We start from the raw sequence: 22,824 nt of genomic DNA, 5'->3' as shown, positions 1-22,824 counted from the left end.
AGTGCCCGGCACCAGTGTAGCCACACAGCGCGCAGGGGATTGCTAATGGTTTAGCGTTAGCATCCCTCTCTCTGTTTCCAATTTTTTATTTATGTTCATCTTGCAATGCATTGTTAGTTACCTCTAACAGTCCATCTTTTCCATCTCTTCTTGCAGATCTAGAGATTTCATCCAAGTGTGTTGAGGTTTCTCATCCTCTCTCAAGTGTTCCTCCCTCTGTCCTCCTCTCATTTTTCTTGTTTTCCATTTTCTTATTCATAGTTTTGGATTATGGTTTAGGGTTAGCTTTCGCCTCTCTATTTCTTTTTTTATTGATGTTCTTCTTGCACTGCATTGTTAGTCACCTCTAACAGTCCATCTCTCTCTTGCAGATCTAGAGATCCCTGCTGTGTTGTGATTTTTCATCGTGTTGAGGTTTCTTATCCTTCATGCTCCTCTCTCTTCGCTGCTACCTCTCTCTTTTTTACTTTTTCTTGTTCATAGTTTTGGATTAATCCATTTCTTTGCTCACCCCACCTCTACAGATGCATCGGCCGCGAAACGCTTGGTGGATTAAAGCAGATGGTGCTGAAACTCGTAAGGTTAGTACAAACTACAGCAAACTCTTTGCTTTCTTTTTTCTCTTTCTATGGATGCATTAGCTATGCTCTTACTTTGTTATTTCGTCAATTATTATGTAGACGCTGGAAGGACAGAGACAATTCAATATCGACTTCCATAAGGCGCAACAAAGCCTCAGAACTGCACGAAACAATGCGCCAAACCTGAAGAAGGTAACTGAGTACATTTTCAGTGCTTAGCTTAAAAATACCAACAGTTTCAATTTAGTAGTGCTTAGCCTAAAATGCCAACTACTACATTGGTTGAATGCAACTTTTTTAGTGCTTAGCGTAAAAATGAACTCCAATTTAGAAGTGCTTAGCAGTTAGCATAGTAATGACAACTTTTCAAGCATTTAGTAGTGCTTACTGTAAAAATAAGCTACAGCCAATTTAGCAGTGCTTACTGTAAACTTTTTACTTAACCAATTTAGTCTTGCATTCACATATTATTGGTCTTTTTTCTCTTTCTATGGATGCATTAGCTATGTTAAAAATATTCTGGATTAAGAAAATGCCAACTTATAACACTCAACCACTTAAAAATTAGTTAGTGAGTATTTTTAATATGCATGGTCCAACTTATGTATGTTTCACAATGCACTGTAAGAGATCCCTAAAATAAGGATTCAGTTTACTCTATTGCATACATTCAATCTTAACATGTAAGTGCCATATGTACATAATCTTTCTCTCTTTATATGGTGTTACGCACACTTCGTGCTGTCTGCTCTAACAAAAAAAAAGTCTGTCCAAGAACACGGCAACACATGGTTGCTTTGTAAAAAGAAATTTAGCAAAGTTAATTTGAGTGTTGTTATGATTTTGTCAACGAGCATTCACTATTATAATATGCATTTTCATACTATATATCACATAGACTAAAACTGGGGTATAATTAGGTATGTTTATTTTTTGTCCTTGCCTTAAAAAATAAAGAAAGGAATAGATTATTGTAATTGTCTTTTTTTACCCTCACAATGTAATTGCATTGCATAAAGGTTCATAACACTTAGGAGCAACTTAAAATGATTTACAAATCTTTTAATTGTGCATGACAAGCCCACCAACCATTTCTCCTTCAAACAGATGTTCTAAAGGCCACAAAACTATCAAAGTATCTTTCAAACCATGCATCCGAGTACTCCACTGCTTTGGTGGTTCTGGGGCAAAGCCATCGAAGAGGCTTTCAGTCCCCAACCACACATGTGATGTGCTCAACTACAATCGTGAACCATATGTACCACTTAGGCCATGCATTGCTGTTTATAGCAAAAACCTTATAGACCAAGAGTTTAGCTAAGTTTATGACAAGGAATGGTGGGGGCATAGAACTTCACAAGCTCGTGAAGAAAACCTAGGGTGCTCCATGACCTCTCTGGATGGAAAGGGAACTCCATAGCATTCATGGTGCTGGACTGCTGGTGCTATAGAAGGAAATTGTGCTGAAGGGGTCTTCGCCAAGTGAACCTTCACCATCCAGCGCATGTCTTGATCAGATGTTTCCCTTTGCTAAGAACACATCGTTTAACTCTTTCTCTTTGAGCTTCTATCAATCATGCATTTTAAAACAAGAAAGCTATGTAGTCCAACTTGATCCAAACTAGAAAAAAAATCTGCTCCGGCAACCCTACCAAAGCAGAGCCCTACCCGTTGATTAGAGGTCATAGCCTCCGCCAGCGTCAACGGGTGAAGGAATCGGACCCTAGAGAAATAGAAATTGGGGGCGCCACCAGCTAGTATATATATGCAATAATAAGTTATATTACCTCCATTTCTTTTTTACTATGGCTGTGTGCATAGATCCTCCTTTACCAAAAAATAAACTTCTTTACTTCCATGTTAAGTCACACAAAAAAGCTTTACTTGTCTTTTTTTGGGCAACACAAAAAATTGAGCACAATTTTTTTTTCTGCCATAGAAATGCATCGTAAATTCTATCAAATGTATTTCAGAAAAATATATTCTATGGAACGTGCAGTAAAAAGGCCATGCCTACTTCCATTTGGATCTTGTCCTAAACTACAGATATATTTTTGGATGTTAGGCTCATATATAGAATTGTTAAAAGCCAATTAGTTCCCCTATGTTTTCCTAACTAAGCCAAGTTCACTCTAATGATCATTGCATAAAATCTGCATTGCCTAGGTTGTAATCAAATTCCATAACCACAAAAACTAGACCGAAATTTCTGCTAGACTAGATCTTAATAACAAAAGATTCTTACGTAGATATATAAGAGAATGTTAGTTGTATAGTATTAATCGAAACCACAAATTCTTGTCTATCAAAACACATTTTATTTAGTAGTATTCCATAGAGTAAGCAAATGTATTTATTTAATTACACATCCACTCTAACCTCTAACTAACAACACATGCATTCATGCAGAGAGTCTTGGGTGGGTTTGTTAAAACCTTCGAGTACGACTGTGATGATGAAGCCATTGGCAATGTTCATAACGGCACGATGATAATTGCGTACGATGATGGTATTGAGCAACCTCATGAAATCAGAGTAGTGATCTTAGAGGATTGGGCCAACGCTAGTGAGATCGGAGATGCAATTGTGGCGCATACTGAAAAACTTTCTAGCTTTGGTGGTGACTTACTTGTGCAAGCATATTTCAGTACTTTTTGCCACAATGCTAAGAGATACATAGTGGCCTATGAGCCATTCGTTCCGGCCTCAATTCAGGGAATAAGGAGTGAACCATTTTTTGCTCATGATGAGCTAGAGTTGTCAGAATGTTGGCGGGAGAGGATGAGGTGCGTTGTCTTATATACAATTAATATGTTGACTCATGTTTAGAGATAGATGATTCATTCTTGTGTTTCTTTGGGATCACGCAGGTCATTCATAGAACTTCTCCATATCGCGGCACAGTGCAATATCAGACATGGAGGCCTCTCGGAGCTTGCCAACTATGTGACTTGTCGAGATGGGCTGAAGATAATTAATATGGGGCGATATTCTCACATTGTTGGGAGAGAAAGAGACATGAAGCAGCTTATGGATTTTGTAACCACACTATTCCCTGGGAGTTTGACTCATCCCGAGTGGAGAACCCTTGTTGATCTTCTCCTCTCAACGACCATGCGGTACTATTTCTGCCATATCTCATAACACAGCTTAGTAGTACAGCACAATGTGGAAAATAAATTAAATTAAATATGTAAATTATAGCCTTAATGAAAGTACTATCTCAAGTATACGTAGTAGACTTATTACTAAAAAGACTTGTTTTACTAATTAATCTTTTTGTATCTACCCCTGTGTAACTAACTAATATTCGGGTATGCATGCAGGGACCCACTTAGAATTGATTCATATTACGGTCCTAACTGGCTAGAAGTTGTCTTGCGGCACCCAATTTTATTGGGCACTGCCGAAGAAAAATTGGAGTGCTTTGTAGCTCTCCACATGGATGTAATGCGTCTGGACAATGCAGGGAAAGCTAGGTTCTCAAATTGGATTCACTATCGCTACCAGGCATTTAAATGGTACTTCTGGCATGACTTCGATAATGAACCAGAACGTGACCATGATCTCCGTTCTAGAGTTGTTCCCTGGAACCATCTCTACTACAATCTCTTCACGTTCATCCGCCCTGGAAGTAATAAGCAACTCAAAGAAAACAGGGACTTTACAGCTTTCAGGCATGGATCCCAGTTTCGAAAGAATTTGTTCTTTGAGCACCCTAATGATGGGAGTTGGTCAGCTAACTATGGTACAAGATACTGCTATCTCAATATTATTAGGTTGGTTAAGAACCTGATAAACCATGGAGGTGACTACGATCAGGTATACACCTAAGCCACATGATTTATTTTTTTCTCATTCTTTGCATCCCATTCTTTTCCGGATTCTGCTTCTAATAACTAAATTAGTACTGTCAATCAATCTTTCAGGATTTGCATGATAAGAACAATATGCTCATAGAGATCAGAACTCGATTCCAACATTTTATGAGTGTTTGCTACACCGTCATAAACATGACGGATGATTGGATTCATGATTGGACGACCTATCCATATCCATGTAAGTTTTGAATAGATGTCTCCTATTCATGTCAATTTTGTAACTTCCAATTGTAGCTAGCTCATTGTTTGTTTATCCATGTGTCTATGTTTACACTCACAGAGATGATGTGAGATCAGGAAGAGGAAGTTGCTCGACCTCAACAACTGGAGGTTCTTTGAGTATGGATGTGAGATCGACGGCAATGTCTAGAGCCATTGGGTTGGTCTCTTTGGTACTTGTGCATCTTCGCTGAGTACCGCTCATCAGCGCTGCGTCGCTTGTATCGGCTCTATGTGACCATGTATCGAACCTACACCTCTAGTTTCTGGCTTTATTCTAGCGCTCAGTCGCATGTGTTTTGGTCCCTCGGACCTTGTATCTTTCATTCGGAATCTTGTGATAACTTAAGGGCCTCATTTTAAGGTCGGGGACAGCCTACTTTCTAAAAGTATGGATTGTTCTTTAGGAATATTATAACTGTTGAAGCCGGTACATTTATCTCGTTGAAGTCAGGTAGATAGTTTTTCTGTCGGTGTAGGGTGAGCATGTTCACGTCTTAGTTGACTTTTCTGTCCGCTGCAAATGGCTCGGCTCTCCAGTGGTGTTGGGATGACAGCGCCGGATAGCTCACACACTCTCCGGTATATCTCTATTTTCAGTTGTGTCGCATCCTTAGACTAAATACAAGAGCAAAGAGTAAGAATAAAAAATCTGAGCACGCAGCGCAAAATCCCCAAGCCAAACAAATCAGTGCTAGGAACCCTGTGGCAACGACACAAAGTGGATAGAATTTGGAAAAGTCCCTCGTGAAGGTGCTCAGCCTTGTCAACAGATGTCAACATCAAAGATGGGGGACAAAACAGTCGATCAACACGAAAATCGGCCTCTCTACGGTGGGAACAATTCAAGATTTCTCTTCATGATGGCTGTTCTCAACTCTCTACCGCCAGGAGGATGTCCAGTCAATGGCTGTTGTCAACTCTCTACTAACTTGACCCGCAAAAAAAAAAAAACTCTCTACTAACTAGCACTCAGTATGAGAAACGTGAGGCAAAGAAGACTGCCGGCTGTTTGCCGCCTAAAACCAGGGCCGTTGAAGGGCCTGTGCGAGCTGTGTGCTCGCACAGGGCCCCAAAAATCCAGAGCCCCGCATTTGGGTCCATATACGTAGGATTTTCCTATTGGACGCACTTTACAACCTTTCGCACAGTCCTGCAGATCGAGCGATGACCTGGGCCAAGTGTTTCCGGTTTTGGGAAGAGTTTCCCAGCCGGTTTTGTTTTCCTCTTTCTTTTTGGTTTTTGGTTTTTACTTTTTCTGTTTATTTTTGTTCATTCTTTTCCTTTTGCTGTTTCTTTTCTTTTTCCCCTTTTTCCATTTATCTCCCCTTTTTTCTTTTTCTAGTCGATATTTGTCTTATTTTTTTATTTTTATAAGATTCTAAAAAATCTTCCACTTTTTAAAAATTTTCATAAATATAAAAAATATACAGGAATTTGAAAGAATGACCATGTATTTCAAATTTTGTTCTCAAATTTAGAAAATGTACATATTTTAAAAAAACTTCTAGAATTGCAAAAAATGTTCGTGCTTGCAAAATTTGGTCAGAAATTCTAAAAATATTCGCGAAAAAGTGTTCAGGAATTTCATAAAATGTTCATGGTTTCAAATTTTTGTTAGATATTTCATGAAGTTTCGTTTTCAACTATTTGTTAACAAATTCAAAATATATCCGCGTTCTTTTAATTTCATGAAATGTTCTATTTTTCAAATATTTGTTCAAAATTTCGCGGTTAAAAATTTGTTCGGGATTCCATTATTTGTTCACAACTTCAAAAGATGTTTCACGTTTTTGAAAAACGTTTTCTCCAGTTTCAATATTTTGGTTCGCATATGCGAAAAAATGTTCCGGTCTACGAAAAATGTTCCCAACTGGTTTTTCCTGAATTTGACATATATGTCACATATTACACAGAATTATGAATTCGATATAAGGTAAAATGTGAATATTAAAATACAACAATCATCCAAATTATAGTAATTATTCAAATCACCAAATTAAACTAATAATTCAATACAAGAATTTTATCTTGTTAATGAAAATATACCGTAGAACGATTGTTCTACGGTTTTGGGCTGTAAAAAAATTCAATACAAGAATTGTCTCGAATACAACAATGATACAATGATACAAATCACACATGAATTAAATGTAATGAATTTTAAAATGGTCGGTTTTACCGCCCATGCCTTTGCTAATGGTGCTCAATGAGATCCTCTTGAAGCTGATAGTGGGTGTTTGTGTCCTCTATCTGCCGGTATGTCTGAAGGAATGCTTGTATGCGGCCAGGGTCTCTAGCTGTCTTTACACGGCTACCGACATTGTGGTAGAAGAACTCCAAATTCATGTCCCTCTCATCTTCGATGATCATGTTGTGAACAATGGTAAACCTATATTGCAAAATCCCAAAGACTCTTGCAATATCTTTACGGGTAGCCTCTTGTACCTTTGCAATTTTAGTATGCTTCCTAGTTGCGGGCTTTTTGATGATCTTGACAAATTGATGCCAAACATCCTACAGACATCACCATGTCAAGAGTCCGTTCGGCAAGTGATACGTACGACATCCACTTCACACACATAAATGTGAATCATCTCCTTTTCACGTGCTCACTTGACCCCTTTGAGGATGGTATACTACTTGACACTCCTATCGTGTGCATGCATAGGTATTGCCGGAGCTTCACCATCGACGAGGAGGAGGGTGGGGAAGATCTTCCCTCAAGGGGAAGAGAGTGGCATCCAAGGAAGCCGAAGCAGAGGCACGACCACAGGGCCTAAAGAGGCCACACAAGGCCTCTATCGAGCCTGCTTGCAAGCCGGCCCCGTCGGGGAAGTTCACCTTCCCCGACGATTCAAACGACGACGACCTCGCGATGGGGAGGGAGAAGCCTGCACCCCGGAGGTATGTCATATTCACTTCGTCCAACTTTCAGTAACTTTTTCATCAAGATACACTTTATATAGGTATTTTCGTTCTGTCAGCCTAAGGTACGCCTTAGCGGTGACTCCTCAAACAAGCTGCCAGCCCCCAATGGGACGCCCGACCCCGCAACTCCCCTCCAGCTCAAGAGGGCTTGGGGAAGCGATGTCTACTCCGGCCCCTCTTGTCGAAACGCTGGAGGACGGAGGGTCGGTCATCATGGCCGAGGTTGAGACCTCGGTCCAATAGGACAGATGGGACGGAGTCCCCGATGTCGTTCAAGAAGAGCTGGGCCAGACATTGGCCCAGCCGAAGTCGACTCCGGCGCCAGCACTGCAGCCGGAGTCTGGGCTCTGAGGTTCTGCCACCCTGGAGTAAATAGCATAAAACTACTAGTTTACAGGCTAGGGTTCCAAAAAACTACCACTTTTTAATTTTTCTCAGAAAGCTACCAGTCGCGCGGTTCGCTGTTTCAAAAAACCCAAAACACCCGTGACTAGCGATTGAACCGTTTTTCTGACCGCCCGGACCCACATGCCAGGCCACCTGGCCACGCGCGCTCACGTCGCGGCCGTTGACGGCCGTTAGCCCGTGCGGCCCGGTCGGAACGGGGGTAAATAAACCCCCTCGGTCGGTCTGGCGCTCCTGCTCACTCACTCCCTCCCTGCTCGCTCACTCCCCTGCTCTCACTTCCCTGCTCCAGTACAAGCTCGTCGCCGCTCGCCGTCTTTGAGGTGGCTCGCCGTTGACCTCCTTGCCACCATGCCTTCCTGGAACGACGGGGAAACTAGCTCGGAGGAGGACTGCGAGGTCGTCAGCATGGACATGGGACTTATGGTAAGTTCTTTACCACCTAGGGTTAGGGTTAGTTGCTAGTAGGCCTAGGCTACCGCCATGGATCTTGCTAAATGTAGTGTTGGTGTTGTAGGATTCTTGTTCAATAGTGAGGCTGGGGTTTGATTGTAGGATTGATGTAAGCTAGGGTTCATCTCAGTACAGTGTTAGGGTTCATGCTGAGTTGGGGATTTTTTTAGTGTTCATGTTTAATGAAGCGTGCAAGTATATTCTGGTGTTGAGTGCAAATTGAAACTAGTGTTTGCTGGTTATTTTGGTTGCAGGAGGAACCAGACACCACTGTGGAGCCCCTTTTCTGTGGCCAACTTGAGCTTGCTCATCCCAAGTGCATTCTGCATCAAATGAGGCCTATTAAGCGTGTTGCTTTTGAAGGGCCTTTAACAGGAAGGCGTTTCGATGGCTGCCCAGTCCAGGTTAGATGGCAATAAACTTTTCTGCTATGTATGGTCACTGATGATTGATATGATGCAGCACTTTGTTTGATATGATTCCAATAAACATTTTTCTGCTATGTATTTTTGTTACTTTGGAAACTTAATCATGGCATTATAATAACTTATCATATCTCATTTATGTTATTCATTGTTAGAAATTATCAAGTATATACAAGTTAATCATGGAACTGAAATAAGCTCCTAGTCCATTTGTAATAACTTATCACATTTATAAATGCAGGAAAATGGTGTGAATTGTGGTGTTGTAGAGTGGGTTGATGGGCCTTGGCCAACTGTTCTTCAGAGATGTTTGTGCAAGCTATGGGAGATGTTCCATGAGCAGAACTTTGGAAGGGTACAGGACAAGGAGAAGTTTGAGAAGAAGTTGGTCAGGCTTAAGAGTGAACATGAAAGGGAGTTGGCCAAGCTTAGGACTGAAAATGACAAGCTTTGCATTGATTACACCAAGCTTGTTGATGATGTATCCAAGATGTTTGATTGGCAGGATGGTAGGGTGGACAAGAAGGTGCACCAGAAACAAGTGGAGGAGGAAGAACTTGAGAAGAAGAAGGAGGAGCTAGAGGAGAAAGCTATGTTGGAGGTGCAGATGGAAAAGCTCAAACTTGCAAAAGAGCAGAGGTGCATTTTGCAGAGCCAAGCTGATATCATCAAGAACACCAGGAAGGCTATGAAGGATGTTCAAGTTGACAGAGATGTTCTTAAGAAGGAGAAGGCAAAGCTTGAGCTTGTTGTTGCTGAGCTGCTGAAAGAAGGGTATGGCAGCAAGGAGAAGTTAGAGCAAATCAAGGCCATCCTTGAGTCTTGAAGTGGCTTTGATATGTTGGTGAAGTAAGTACATCCAAAGGCCTTTATATAAGGATGTGGCCTGGCATGACTGCAAGTGATTATGGGTGTACATTTTGGGGGAATGTGAAGTTTAACCTAGTGTAAGAACCTTATTTACTATGTTGTTAAGTTGTAATGGATCACCTATGCTATTAAGTGTTGTAATGGATCTCCTATGCTATTATGTAGTGGAAAATGGATCTCTTATGCTACTAAGTTGTGGAAATGGATCTTGTATGCTATTAAGTGTTCAACTTGATCTTCTATCTTTTAGATGTTATTTGTTATCCTACATATATTATTTCTGTGGGTAATTGGGCTTAGTGGCCCACTATTCTCTGACCAAATGCAACCCTAGGCCTACTAAACCCAACCCCATCCATCTGTCAATATAAACCCATCCCCACCCCCACCCTTTCGCAGTCACTCCACCAGCCGCCACCCAAAAGAAACCCTATAGATGGATCCTGACATGGGAGATGTCACAGAGGAGGAGGGGGGGGCTGTTGATGTTAGGACAGCAGCAGCAGCACAGAGGAGGAGGAGGCGCAGGCAGAGGGCACTAGAGGCGGCACAGAGGAGGAGGAGGCGCAGTCAAGAGGAGTTCAACCGCCGACTCTCCGACAAGGTACTGGAGAAGTGCAATGACGAAGAACTGGAGCTGGTTTTCACTAGTGGCAGGGGAAGGTCATTCATGGAGATCATTAGGTGGGCAAGGATGAGGGCAGTCATGGCTCCTCATCCAGCAACTAGGGCCAAGTGGGTCCATTTCTCCGAGCGATATGACTGATATGTCAATCTCATCTCATCCATCTATATACCTATCTATCTATCTTTCTATGTTGGTGTACTATGTAAGATCTATTCTATGTAATAAGTGGTGTTTGATGCTACTCTGAACCAATCTATCTATGTATTTATGCTACTCTCAATGAATTTATGCTACTATCAATGAAATGTATTGACTGAATTCACTGACAGAAGATACACTCACTGAAATGTACTGACTGATTCAACAAAGGAATCTTTGTTTGAATGAACAGACTGCATAGTAGTTATTACAAACCATGGTAGTTCACCTGACTAAATATCTCTGAAACAAAATAAAGTTACAAACCATAGTAGTTATTACAGACCATAGTAGACTCAAATCCATCCAAGAGCTCAAGTTACAAACCATGGTTGTTCAACAAACAGAACCATGCCAAATGAACCATGCCAAATGAACTCAAGTTACCCAAATCCAAGAGCTAGTTACCACTTGCATAAAAATAGACTTTCAGCCTCCCACTTGGCTTCCTGATCCTCTTTGACCCCTCCTGGACAACAGTTGAATTTGATTGCCTTGGTGCAATGAAAGTTCTTCTCTGGGCAGTTGAAGATCTGGTGTTCTTTGCTGGAGAAGATGTAGATGATCTGGTGTTCTTAGAAGGAGAAGAAGTGTTAGTCCTGGTCCTCTTAGCTGGTTGTGCTTGTGCTGTAGCTTCTGGAATAGTTGAAGCAGCCCTTTTTCTTGCCCTAGGCCTAGAATTAGCAACTGGAGCTGGTGAAGGTGCAGAAGGTGTAGCTCTTGCTGTAGCTGGTCTTGCCTCAGGTGTAGTAGCAACAGGTACTCTTGGAGGCCTCTGAGCATTTGTAGCCATAGAAGAACCAGCTTTAGAGTAATTTTCTCTATTTTCCTACACAATTAAGAAACATTGTAAGAAAATGAACAATGAAAAGAGACAATGAAATGAGACATGGCCTCAAATGACCTGGTGCTTGTTCATCCTCATCTAAAACTTAGGCTTCAAAGGGTCACCACAGTTGCTGAACCTATGCCCTTGCTTCTTGCAGTTGCTACATGTGACAGTACCAATTCCTGATGTATCCTTTTTTGCTGGCACCTCAAATACACCTTTCCTCCTGGCAGTTTTCTTTTTGCCCTTCTTTTCTTTGAACACTGGTGGAGATATGTCATGTCCAGGTGTATGAGGCCAGTGGTCAGGTCCTGGAACTGGGAAAATTATATGCTTGTATGTTTCACAGTACATGGGCTTTTTGAAGAAGTCATTGACAAAGTCTTTAGGATGTAGCTTCACTTTCTGCATTGCAGCAATGGAATGACTGCAAGGCACAACAGTCATGTCCCACCTCCTACAGTCACATGTATGGTTGTTCAAGTTAACACAATATGTGTTCTCAGAGCTACTAGTCACCTGCCAGATGCCTAGACCTGCCATGTATGCATCACAATACTTAGCCCTCTTCTTGCCTTCTTCTAAAATTTCTGAGTAGGTTGGTGTAATCTCCCATCTACATGACTCTGTTTTCTCTCTGGTTTTCTGAAACTTGATCATCAACTTTGTTCTTATGCCCTCCAGCATAGTCCTGATTGGCTTGTTCCTAACATCCAATATCATTCCGTTGAAGACTTCACTGAGGTTGTTAACAACTAGGTCAGTTTTGCAAACAGTATCCATTTTATATCTTGCCCATGTATGGTCTGGTATCTGTGACAACCACTGCCAAGCTTCAAAACTTTCTTTCTTCAAATTTTCCATCCCTTTTTCATGACCACTCTTAATGAAGGAATAGGCAGCCTGATCTAAGTGTTTCTTGAGTTCCTCCCCTCTAAAACCAGCAGATTGAAAGTTGGCATATATATATGTCTAAGACAAAACCTCTGTGGGGAGTCAGGGAATACATCATTGATTGCATTCAACAATCCCTGTTAATTATGAATTAATGATGGCTTAGAATGATGGATAAGTATGATAGTCAGGGAATACATCATTGATTGCATTCAACATACGTTTTGCCTGTCAGACATAATTGTGTACTTGCCAAACTTGTTCCCACTTCCAATAACAGTTCTCAGCTGTGTGAGAAACCATGTCCAGCTGTCTGTGTCTTCCTTGTCAACAACACCAAATGCAATGGGGATGATGTTGTTGTTCCCATCCCTGCCAGTAGCTGCCAATATTTGCTGTCCAGTGCTGAGCTTGATGAAGCAACCATCTAAACCTGAAAATATGATCACATTAGTTGTAAATAACATGAATGCAACCATCTTAGATATATGTGTAAGGATCAGGTACCTATAAATGGCCTGCATCCATTGAGAAAGCCCTCTTTGCATGCAAAAGGCAGTAGAACATGTAGTGGAACCTAGGGGTAGGAGCTGGATTTTCTAGGTCCTCTTTGGTTGTCACTATGCATCTACTGCCTGGATTAGTATCTAACACACACTGTAGATAGTCCCTTAGTCTATGATATTGGAGTCTGTGATCTCCTTACACAACTTCAACTTCTTGCCTCCTTGCCCTATAGGCACATGAACACCAAATGTTTTCTTTGTGTATGACATAATTGTCTCAACACCAGCTCCAGGGTTTGATCTAATGGTATCCTCACAAACCTTGGCAACCCAGTTTACTGTAACTTTGGTGCTCTCTCCACTTGCTCCACAAGTGTGATCCAAATTCATCTTCTTGATGCTGAAAGTAGACTCATTTGCTATTCTAGAGGCCACTATATAAAACTGACAACCTTGCTTTCTATCAGAGCACCAAGCAATAACCCTAGTTGGTTCATTTTTGTGATACTCAAAATTCCTAAGTGTCCTGACATGGAAATTTCTTAGTGCTTCTCTAAACTCCACAACATTTAGGAAGCACAAATGCAATGCAAACTGCTCATGTGCATCAGGGACTGATGGATCATACCACCTCCTCTCCTTCCTCTTCTTCAACCTTCTCTTCCTACCAAAAGGCAACCTTGGAACTTCTTCTTCATCACTAAGACCAAAATCACCTGGAAAGCAGTATTCATCAGGTTCAGGCACCCAATCTTCAAACTTGATGTGTTCAGGCTCACTGTGTGACTTGCTAGTTGGGCCTGGATTTCTGACAGGATTAAGCTTCTTTGCTCCTTTCTCTGGTACAACTGAGGGTTCTTCATGTTCAGAAAGGATTTGGTCTTCCTCCCAAAACTCAGAAGGTTCTGAGTTTGCTCCACAATAGTGATCTGCAGGTTCTTCCTCTCCCTAGTCTTATGGCTTGTCCCCGTGTCTGCCTCATCTTCACCCCTACACCAAGCCTAGTATGATATATTATGCCCTTTGTAATCACCCCTAAGAAACTCAAAATCTGAAGAGGATTTGTCCGTCTCATCTTCATCTTCATCTTCATCATATTCTACTTCTACATCTTCTTCTTCTTCCACAACATTTTCCCCCTTGTTGAAATTACAACTCTGTTGTGTGTTAAGATGGGGCTCCTCAGGGATTGCTGCTGCCAAAGTTGCATTAGGGAGTGGATACAGGACCCCTTGTTGGGAAACACAATAAACAACAGGTTCACCAACATGATCAATGGGGATATGCTCCTCAAGCATGATGTGATCCATGTTAACATCTGCTGGGCTTGGATCAGTAGGCTTTCTGACAGTGATGTTCAGGATCTTCTTATCAACAAACCAGTCAAGCATGTCCTCTAATGCCTCCTCACTATCCAGGACCTCCACCCCCTCCAAGCCCTTTCCCTCTTCCTTTAGATAAGTCAGACAAGCATCCATTCCATAACCCTCCAACTCAGCCAATGCTAATATGGTCAGATAACTAATGTCTGAAGAAACTGAATACTTTCTCTCCATGTTATCTGTTCCTTGAAAATGTAGCCTCATGTCCCAAATCTCATCATCTAAGCTGTAGGATTAAATTGACAAACAATTAATTTTTAACTCACTAAAACTTTAAACAATGACCAAATGTACTGAACATTACTAAACTTTCTTCTAATTACAGTGAATGCACTGACCAAATGAACTAACCAAATGCACTTTCTTCTGAACTGACTTAACCAATAAAACAATGTACCATGCCAGGAACAAACAATTACTAACCCTAGTTCTAAATTGAACTAAAGGACCTAGAAATTTGTAATTTGAACTAAAGGTATGAAGTGCCAGAAATTTCTTACCTCACTCCACCAAAGGATGAAGCCCAAGTGTGGCCGCCTTCTAGATCCGCGTGGATGGACTTCGCCACTGCCCTAGCCGCGCGGACTGCCGGATCTGAGCACGCCGGATCGACCTCAGCCGCGGGCGGTGATGGCTGCTGCAACCGCTGCGCCAGGAAGCTCGAGCTGCCTCGCCCTGGGGCCACCTCTGGATGTCCACTACCCTCCTGGCCGGTGACGCCTTGGCTCAATAGCTCGCCGCCGACGGCATTTGGCTGCGCCGCCGCCATCGCCAACCTAGGTCACTGCGGGGGAGAGGGGAGAGGAGGGGGAGACTGAGAGAGAGAGTGTGGCCCGACCAGCTCCTTTCGTTCTGACCGGACCGCACGGGCTAACGGCCGTCAACAGCAGCGCCGTGAGCGCGCGTGGCCAGGTGGCCTGACATGTGGGTCCGGGCGGTCAGAAAAACGGTTCAATCGCTAGTCACGGGCGTTTTGGGTTTTTTGAAACAGCGAACCGCGCGACTGGTAGCTTTCTGAGAAAAATTAAAAAGTGGTAGTTTTTTGGAACCCTAGCCTGTAAACTAGTAGTTTTATGCTATTTACTCGCCACCCTGCCTTCTGCCCTAGGGCAGGTTACTTCAAGGTGGACTGAAGATATGGAGGCAACCCTTGCGAGTTCCTCCCTAAAAGGAGAGCACCGCACACTGATCAGCGTGGCACTACAAGGCTTCCGGTCTGCAGAGGCCGGAATGCGTGAGGTCTTCAAGGGTCTCGTCACAAGCTTCGAGGTATGCTTCTCTTTTGTATTGATGGTAATTTCCCTGTTCGTATTTATTTACAAATCCGTGTATCCGCCCTAAGACATTTTTGCTTACATTGTGACGCGGTATTTAGGCAGCATAGCCATCGAGTAGCCCCCGAGCCCATGGCTAGTTTTGAGAAACTGGCCTTGGGGTCGATATAGATAACTATGAAGGATGAAGGCGGAGCCCCCAAGACTTTGGCAGGCATCATAAAATGCTTTGTCCGGATTGTTGATATCTGGGACAGGGGTAATTACAAATTGTGTGTTTGTAGGTTTTGACCTCAGTGCCGAGCTCCGCCTCCGAAGAGATTGCAGAGATGAACCAGAAGCTCGAGAGGTCTGAGGAGGACCTTGATCTGATAAGAAAATGGATCAAGCAGTCGCAAGATCAAATCTAGAACATGGTGAAATTTACTTTGCGTGAGGATAGTTTTGTGGAAAACAAAAGCTAATGCCGAACTGATTGAATGACAGAGGCTTTGCTGAAGGTTGAGGGGTTCAAGGCCAAGCTTGTGAAAGCTCGGTAGGAGGCCCAGCAGCAGAGGGTTGCGGCCACCAAGGCAGAGAAGGACCTAGCTACCGAAAAGGTGGATAGGGGCAGGGACCAGGTGCAGGTCCTAGAGGTGGAGGAGACTTTGAAGGGCGTCTATGAATCACGCGATGCCCTTCAAGCCAAGGAGGATAAAGCGAGCGCCGAGCTCAAAAAGCTCCATCTGGCGCACTCCGAGCTCTAGAACCAGGCCAGAGCCGACCGCGAGGTGCTCCAGCAAGTGGAGCAGATTCCTGCGGGTAAGCCATATTTACTTCAATGTGTGTTTGGCAGCAAAGGGTTCATCGAGCCCACCTAGCTGTGGCGCTCCATAGATGTCCTCGCGGCTCACCCGAAGAGCGTGTTGGATGCCGACAAACTACTTCAGCAAGCTGGAGGGCCATAAGGTGGAGAAGGCATTCTGGCAAAAATTCCAGGCGTCGCCGCATCGAGAGCTGCTGAATCGTCGGATGAAGCAGCTAGTGGAGCTTCTCCGCATGGCAAGGCCGGCGCTTCAAGACCTCTGAGTCAACCTGTGGCCAGCCGAGGTGTTGCCAACCAGCCTTTTTGGGCTACTTGCTTGGTTGCGAGAAGCCGTTCCGCAAGTGGTCCACTGGAAGTGTTCTGCGTGCCTAGAGGGGGTCCAGCGAGCTTATGCTTGCATGAGGATGCATTTCTGGCGTGTTGAAGCGGCGACCATGGCCATGGCACCCCCACCCCCCGGAGCAAAGGATTAGACCGCTGAGCAGTTCCTTGTCGAGGTGATGGTAGCAGCTCGGATTATCGAGGCCCCCCAGTGTCTTAAAGACACTTAGATACCACTTCAGAATGCCGAAGTGTTCGTGGATGTAAAAAAACTCCCTTTTGTTTTAACGGATGCAGCTTTATAATCTATCGTATAGTTCTTTTGTTTTTATTTAACATACCTCCTGTTTGACCACGCTGAACTGAAAGTGGCCAGTCATCGGCTTCGACCCTTCAATACAGTATACAGAAGGGGTTTCTTGAGGCATTCATGACCTTTAGTCGGCGTCTTCGTTCTCGAAGGCGTTCCATGCCTATAGGAACTAGACAATCAGACTATAATGGCTTTATTACTTTCACTTAGTCATCAGAGATTGACTGTGGGGGCCGATGACGAGCCTCCGGTGAGTGAAGTGGTCAGCTATGTAGCCGAGGTCTATGCCATTGACCACTTAGGCCCATGCGAAGAAGAGGCCCTTCGTTTAACACGGGTGGTCGCTAACAACCCATCGCTTAAAGCGGTCTTCGGATGGCCGACCAGTTTATGCCTACCCAGATAGTCAGTTTTCAGCTTTATCCACTAAGGCGTTCTGCAATGCGAGCTGGCGGCACTATCGTAGTGGTTCTTCCGTTACACCCTTAGCCGAATTGGTCGGAAACGTAAGGGGTACACACAGGAGCCGGGTAACCCAACTATTGACCAAAATCTAGGTTCAAGGCTGATTCACATAGTGCAAACATTCGAGATGCTATGTACTTCGGGCTTATAGTTGGGACATGCTATTAAGAAGTAAAGCTCATAGCTAATTATTTTCGAATCGAAGGCAGTAATTATAAGGAAATGCGGAAGAACATTGAGGGTAGCAGTTTCTTTATTTCATATGGTCAATCCGTACATGCCGAGCTTGGACAGAAAGAATTACGAAAAGATAGAACACGCGTTACGTGAAAAAAGGGGAAGGATTAAATCAAAACAGGGCGGACTTATTATCAGGTTTTTTATCTCGAGCCGTTTCCTGCCACACGTCTGCATCTCCGTGCTGATGACTAGCTTATTTCGCTTATGGCGAAGTGTATATGGGCCACCTGCAACTTCGGCCGTTTACGCGCTTGATGCTTTCGTCGGTCGTGTCCTTTGAAGACGTCAATAGCTGCCATGTGTGTGGTTAAAGCCACCTAGGCATACTATTGTTGGCTAGCTCTTTGACGGAGCCTTGCCATTGTGTAGGCCTGAAGATCGTCGTTTGCTCGGTTTAGCTGATCCAACGTTTCCATTGTTGTTGGCTCCTTGGCGACACAGAGAATTTTTAGCGCAAACTTATGTGCCCTGGGGACATAAAGCCCCTTCCAAGGGAGGCGCGTGAGGAGCCTGTACCCTGATTTAGGATGAGTGGATGCACGACTGAGGTCAGCTTGTGTGGCCTGTGTACACTTTGAAGAGCTGGGCGTATGCTTAATTGCAGGAGCTGCCGCCCCGGGTGCTTGTACCTCGACAGCGAAGGCCGTGGTTTGCTCCTCCATTTGGAGAGATCGTTCTGTGTTACCATTAACTGTAATAACATCGTTTGTCCGTGGCATCTGTAGCTTGAGGTAAGCGTAATGTAGGACCGCGTTGAAGTGAGTGAATGCAGTGTGTTCACGTGGTATCCGCTACGAAAGGGTATCATGTGGAAGATTAACTCCTCGCTCCTAAGGTTCTCGTGTGACCCAAATACTACCTCCAAATTTACAGTGCCCATGCAGCGAGATTTGATGCATGGTATTAATTACGCCTTTGAAGGTGGTGGTGTTGGGCTTGATCTGAGATGAGTCAATGCCCATCTTTCCAATCATGTCAGCGTCAATTAGATTGAGGCTGCTACCTCCATCCATGAGGACGCGCGTCAGACGAAAGCCATCGACGTTTGGGTCCAGTACGAGCGCGGCCGATCTGCCATGCCTGATGTTGGTCGGATGGTCATTCTTATCAAATGTGATTGGGTAAGACGATCATGGGTTGAACTTCGGGGCGATGGGCTCCAACGCATAGACATCCCGAAGTGCTCGTTTCCTCTCCCTCTTGGGATGTGGGTGACATAGATCATTTTCATGTCTTTTACCTCAAGAGGAAACTGTTTTTGGCCTCCGTTATTTGGTCATCGAGGATTATCCTCATCTTCCTTGCTATCTTGCCGGCTTGTTTGAATACCCAGCAATTCCGGTTTGTAAGGGTTGCTGGTTTACCCGAGGTGATGTGAATTTGGCATGGCCTGTCAAGGATCTTATCTAGCTGGCTAGGTCCATCTCTATTCCCTTTAAAGGGCTTCCTTTTTTGTCCAGATCTACTTCCACTGATCCCTGCATTGACTGCGGTGTCCTCTGTATCGCTCCCGCCATTCTTATACCTGCATTTATTTTTGTTATGCTTGGGCTTGACGTTCACGTTGGGAGTCTCCGAGGTACACGCCTCACCGTTGTGAGTACTGCGGGCCAGCCAGCTATCTTCTCTAGCGTAGAACTGGGAAATGATTGACATGAGGGCCGCCATGGTCCTCGACTTGTCCTGCCCAAGCTGTCGGGCAAGCCATCCATCCCAGATGTTATTTTGGAATGCCGCGATGGCCTCGGCATCGGAGCAGTCTAGGATCTGATTCTTTTTGGTGAGGAACCTATTCTAGAAATACCGAGGTGACTCGCCGGATTGTTGGATGACGCGGTTGAGATTGTCAGTGTTCGGAGGTCAGACGTGAGTTCCCTGAAAATTTGCCCTAAAGGCATCCACAAGGGCTTCCCAACTCCCGTTGGAGTGAGGGGGCAGGCTATTCAGCCAATGCCTTGCTGGCCCCTTTAGCCATGTGTATATGTAGGAGGAAATCCTCGAACCACGCCGCTAGGTCGGTTGTGCCGTCATATGATTCTATATTGATGGGTTACCCTGTCTATGAAACAGATCGGGTGAGCGAGACCTCGGGTCTGAGTAGTGTCACACCGGATATCGGGGGAAATCCGTGCGTAGGAGTGGTCCCTAGCTAGGTCGTTCCTGTCCATCCAGGCATCGTAGTCGTCGAGTCCCACAGGTTCGCACCTTCTTGATCCGTAAATAGATCGAGGTGGTGCACAGTTTGCCTCTATCCGATGTCGAATATCATGAGGGTCTAGGCGGTCCACAGGGTCATTGCCGTGACAGCGTGGAGCCGGTTCGGTGTGGAAATTTTCTTGTGCGGGCCTGTCGCGTCCTCTAGGGGGTCGGTCGGGCACATTGGCGGTTATCTCATCATCGAACTCGGGCAGCAGGCGCCTACGAGGATAAGATTTGGGCACGTTGTGGCATTGCCCCTCGAGATATTTTTGGCCGAGAGTACTTCAACCCACTTCTCATTCAGCGCATCTGTATTGGCTTGCAACTGCTGCTGCTTGTGTTTCATATTTCGGGCGATATCGACTAGGCGCCACCAGAAGCACTCCTGCTCAAAGGGGTCTTCGGGGGCGATATAGTCCTCGGTGTCGAGGCTCTTGTCTTCCTCGAACTCTAGCATGTAGTTGTCATCAGCCCCTTCAAAGAGGTCATCGGGGTCCAGATCTTCGGGAACTCCATCTAGGCTAGCATGTTGCTCTGGGGAGGCTTGAGGGTCCTCTCTCGGGTTGTCAGCCCCGTTGGCTGTCTCATCGCCGTTGTTGGCGGTGGACTTGTTGCCACTAGGGTCCTTGTTACTACCACATCCGCGTCTACGTCGACGTCTGGGCGGGTTTCTAGGAGTGTCAACCATCACTACAAAAAAAGACAATTCCGTGATGATACGTGTTTGTCACAGTAGGTCACATTTTCTATCATGCATGTACATCCATGACAAATTTATGAAAAAATCAAGATAGTCATACCTGTGCTGTCGTAGAAGTGTTTCATGACATTACCAAAATTATCATCACGGAAGTGTCCACTTCCATGACGATAAATCACGCGTCATAGAAGTGCTTTCGTCAAGGGTGACTGACATGTGGCATCCACCATAACGGCTCGCTGTTAAGCTATCGGGTCCGGTTTTGGATCCGATAACCCGTTAACAGCCCGAACCAATGGTGATTTTCCACGTGTAAAATTCTCATTGGCCGGAGGAAACACGTGTCTGCTCCTTGGTGGGCCAGATGTCACCCGTCCATTGGAGGAGACATGCCTATGATACGCCGACACGTGGTAGGTCCCAACAGAGGCCCATATAGGTTAAAAAGGCTGGCCCAGTCAAAGGCCCGTAGTACTTACTCAGGTACTAGTGGGCCAGCCCAATAACGGCCTATTTAATAAAGGCCCATTTACGGCCCGAAGCCATATCTGGCCCGTTAATTGTTCGCCGAATATTTGGGGCCAATTACAGCCCAGTTAATTTCGGCATGTTAGAGGCCCGATGTAGACATGGGCCCATTTTAGCCCGATGTGTCTTTCGGCCTGGGAATGGCCCGTGCTGCCCATGGGCCATATATGGTCCGACGCGACATCTGGCCCACTAACGGCCCGTGATAAAGGTGGCAACAGTTCAGCCCAATGTGACTTTGGCCTATTAAAGGCTTGTCGTATAATTTGGCCCGTTGATGTATGTACTATGCTGTCGCCCTCTTAAAGGCCCATGATATCAGTGAGCCAACTAATGCCCAAGATATGTTTCGGCCAGGTAATGGCCCGTCATATAACTGGGCAAAAAAGGCCCGTTCTACATTTCAGCCTGTTGAAGGCCCGTCAACGACTAGTGAAAATTGAGGCCCAACATGCACTTCGGCCTGCTAAAGGCCCATGGTTTCTTCTGGGCCGTAACAGGCTAGTAGAATATTGAGCCTGTTAATGGCCCAACGCTACCTGGGCCAATCTAAGCGCTGGATCCACAAAAGGCCAAACTAAAATTTGGGCCGAATATAGGCTGGAGTAAGTTGTGGGCCTGCCACAAAGTATGAAGGCCCCAATGGCCATTCGGGCCCAAGAAAGATGCAGGCCGGCCCAATTGTGGCCCGCTAAAAACCAGGCCCATTTGAGGCGAATGTTTCGGCCCGGTCGACTACATTAGATTTTTTTCAGATAGCGAATGATGGCAGTAACTAGTAGGAATGAAGAACAAACCTACTCTATACAATAAAGAAATTACGGCATAGTAACTTAGAATAAACCTACACTATACAATAAAGGATTTATGGTATATTACATCCACTAGGCATTGAAGTTCGCCACCAGTGATCATAAAGCGCAACGAAGAAGCAGATTACAAAAACTGGGCACCATTGCAGCATAACTAAGTAATACTGAAAAGAGACCACTTCCAAGACAGTTCAAGAAAGATTAGCCTTGCGCGGGAACTGCTGCGCAAGCTGCGGAGCAAGGCTATGAGACCGGCCTAGCATGTCGGTCATAGCTTCCAGGTGTAGCTGTTTAGCAATGAGGTTCTCATTGGTGTTCTCCACAATCTTTCTTAGAGATAGGACTTCAAGTTGAAGTTGAGTTGCAGAATGCCTTTCTGCTAGAACTTGGGATTGACGAAGTCGAACTGATTCAGACAACGAATTCTGTGAGCTTGTCTGACTGCTAGTGTCAATTAACTTGAACACTGCATCAAGACAAGACTTTGGGGTTGTCTCGCTATCTTCAAGATGGTTTTCCTTCTTTGCTACAATATATGTTGGGTTTGTATCACAGCCTTCAGCAGACTTGTGCATGCCATCAGGCATATGACCCTGAAACAAGCAGAGAGATGACAGGTTTTCCACGTGTATAAACAAAGATGATAACTGTGCTGTCAATTCCATCCAATTTCAAATTAGAAAATAAAGAGTAAGTTCAAAATATCAATAGCATAATCTGGCATTGTTCATGGTGCGGGGAGCTTCACCACACTACTGGATTACCATGTCAACATAACAAGCCTAGATGAAGGGCAAAGACAATCTTTGTATCTAATTTGGTTAATGTGCATGGCATGTTGTTCATATCATCAGCCACATCAGTAAGATAAAACAGGAGATGACAAGGTGCATACGTGGGCTGCTTCACCACACACTGGATTATAGATCCACAAAAACAAGCATACATATAGGGAGTATTGAGTA

The 22,824-nt window shown here is 44.4% G+C and overlaps 2 protein-coding genes across 2 annotated transcripts; both read left to right on the top strand.

The window, feature by feature from the left end:
* Nucleotides 1-389: 389 nt before the first annotated feature.
* LOC125555463 (uncharacterized) lies at nucleotides 390-4,832 on the top strand. Its single transcript, XM_087542191.1, has 8 exons — nucleotides 390-581; nucleotides 681-773; nucleotides 2,991-3,367; nucleotides 3,452-3,700; nucleotides 3,908-4,403; nucleotides 4,511-4,640; nucleotides 4,697-4,706; nucleotides 4,760-4,832. The coding sequence occupies exons 1-8, from the start codon at nucleotides 525-527 to the stop codon at nucleotides 4,830-4,832; spliced, it is 1,485 nt and encodes a 494-aa protein (XP_087398317.1). The 5' UTR covers nucleotides 390-524.
* A 3,536-nt stretch (nucleotides 4,833-8,368) lies between these two features.
* Nucleotides 8,369-9,959, top strand: LOC147986895 (uncharacterized). Its single transcript, XM_087540189.1, has 3 exons — nucleotides 8,369-8,443; nucleotides 8,725-8,874; nucleotides 9,137-9,959. The coding sequence occupies exons 1-3, from the start codon at nucleotides 8,369-8,371 to the stop codon at nucleotides 9,719-9,721; spliced, it is 810 nt and encodes a 269-aa protein (XP_087396315.1). The 3' UTR covers nucleotides 9,722-9,959.
* Nucleotides 9,960-22,824: the final 12,865 nt, after the last annotated feature.

The sequence above is a fragment of the Triticum urartu genome, chromosome 2A (assembly GCF_056163025.1).
Source record: "Triticum urartu cultivar PI428250 chromosome 2A, HENAU_Tu73, whole genome shotgun sequence".
NCBI classification, from domain to species: Eukaryota; Viridiplantae; Streptophyta; class Magnoliopsida; order Poales; family Poaceae; genus Triticum; species Triticum urartu.
The sequence above is the reverse complement of the archived record's forward strand: the minus strand, read 5'-3'. Positions and strand labels throughout refer to the sequence as shown.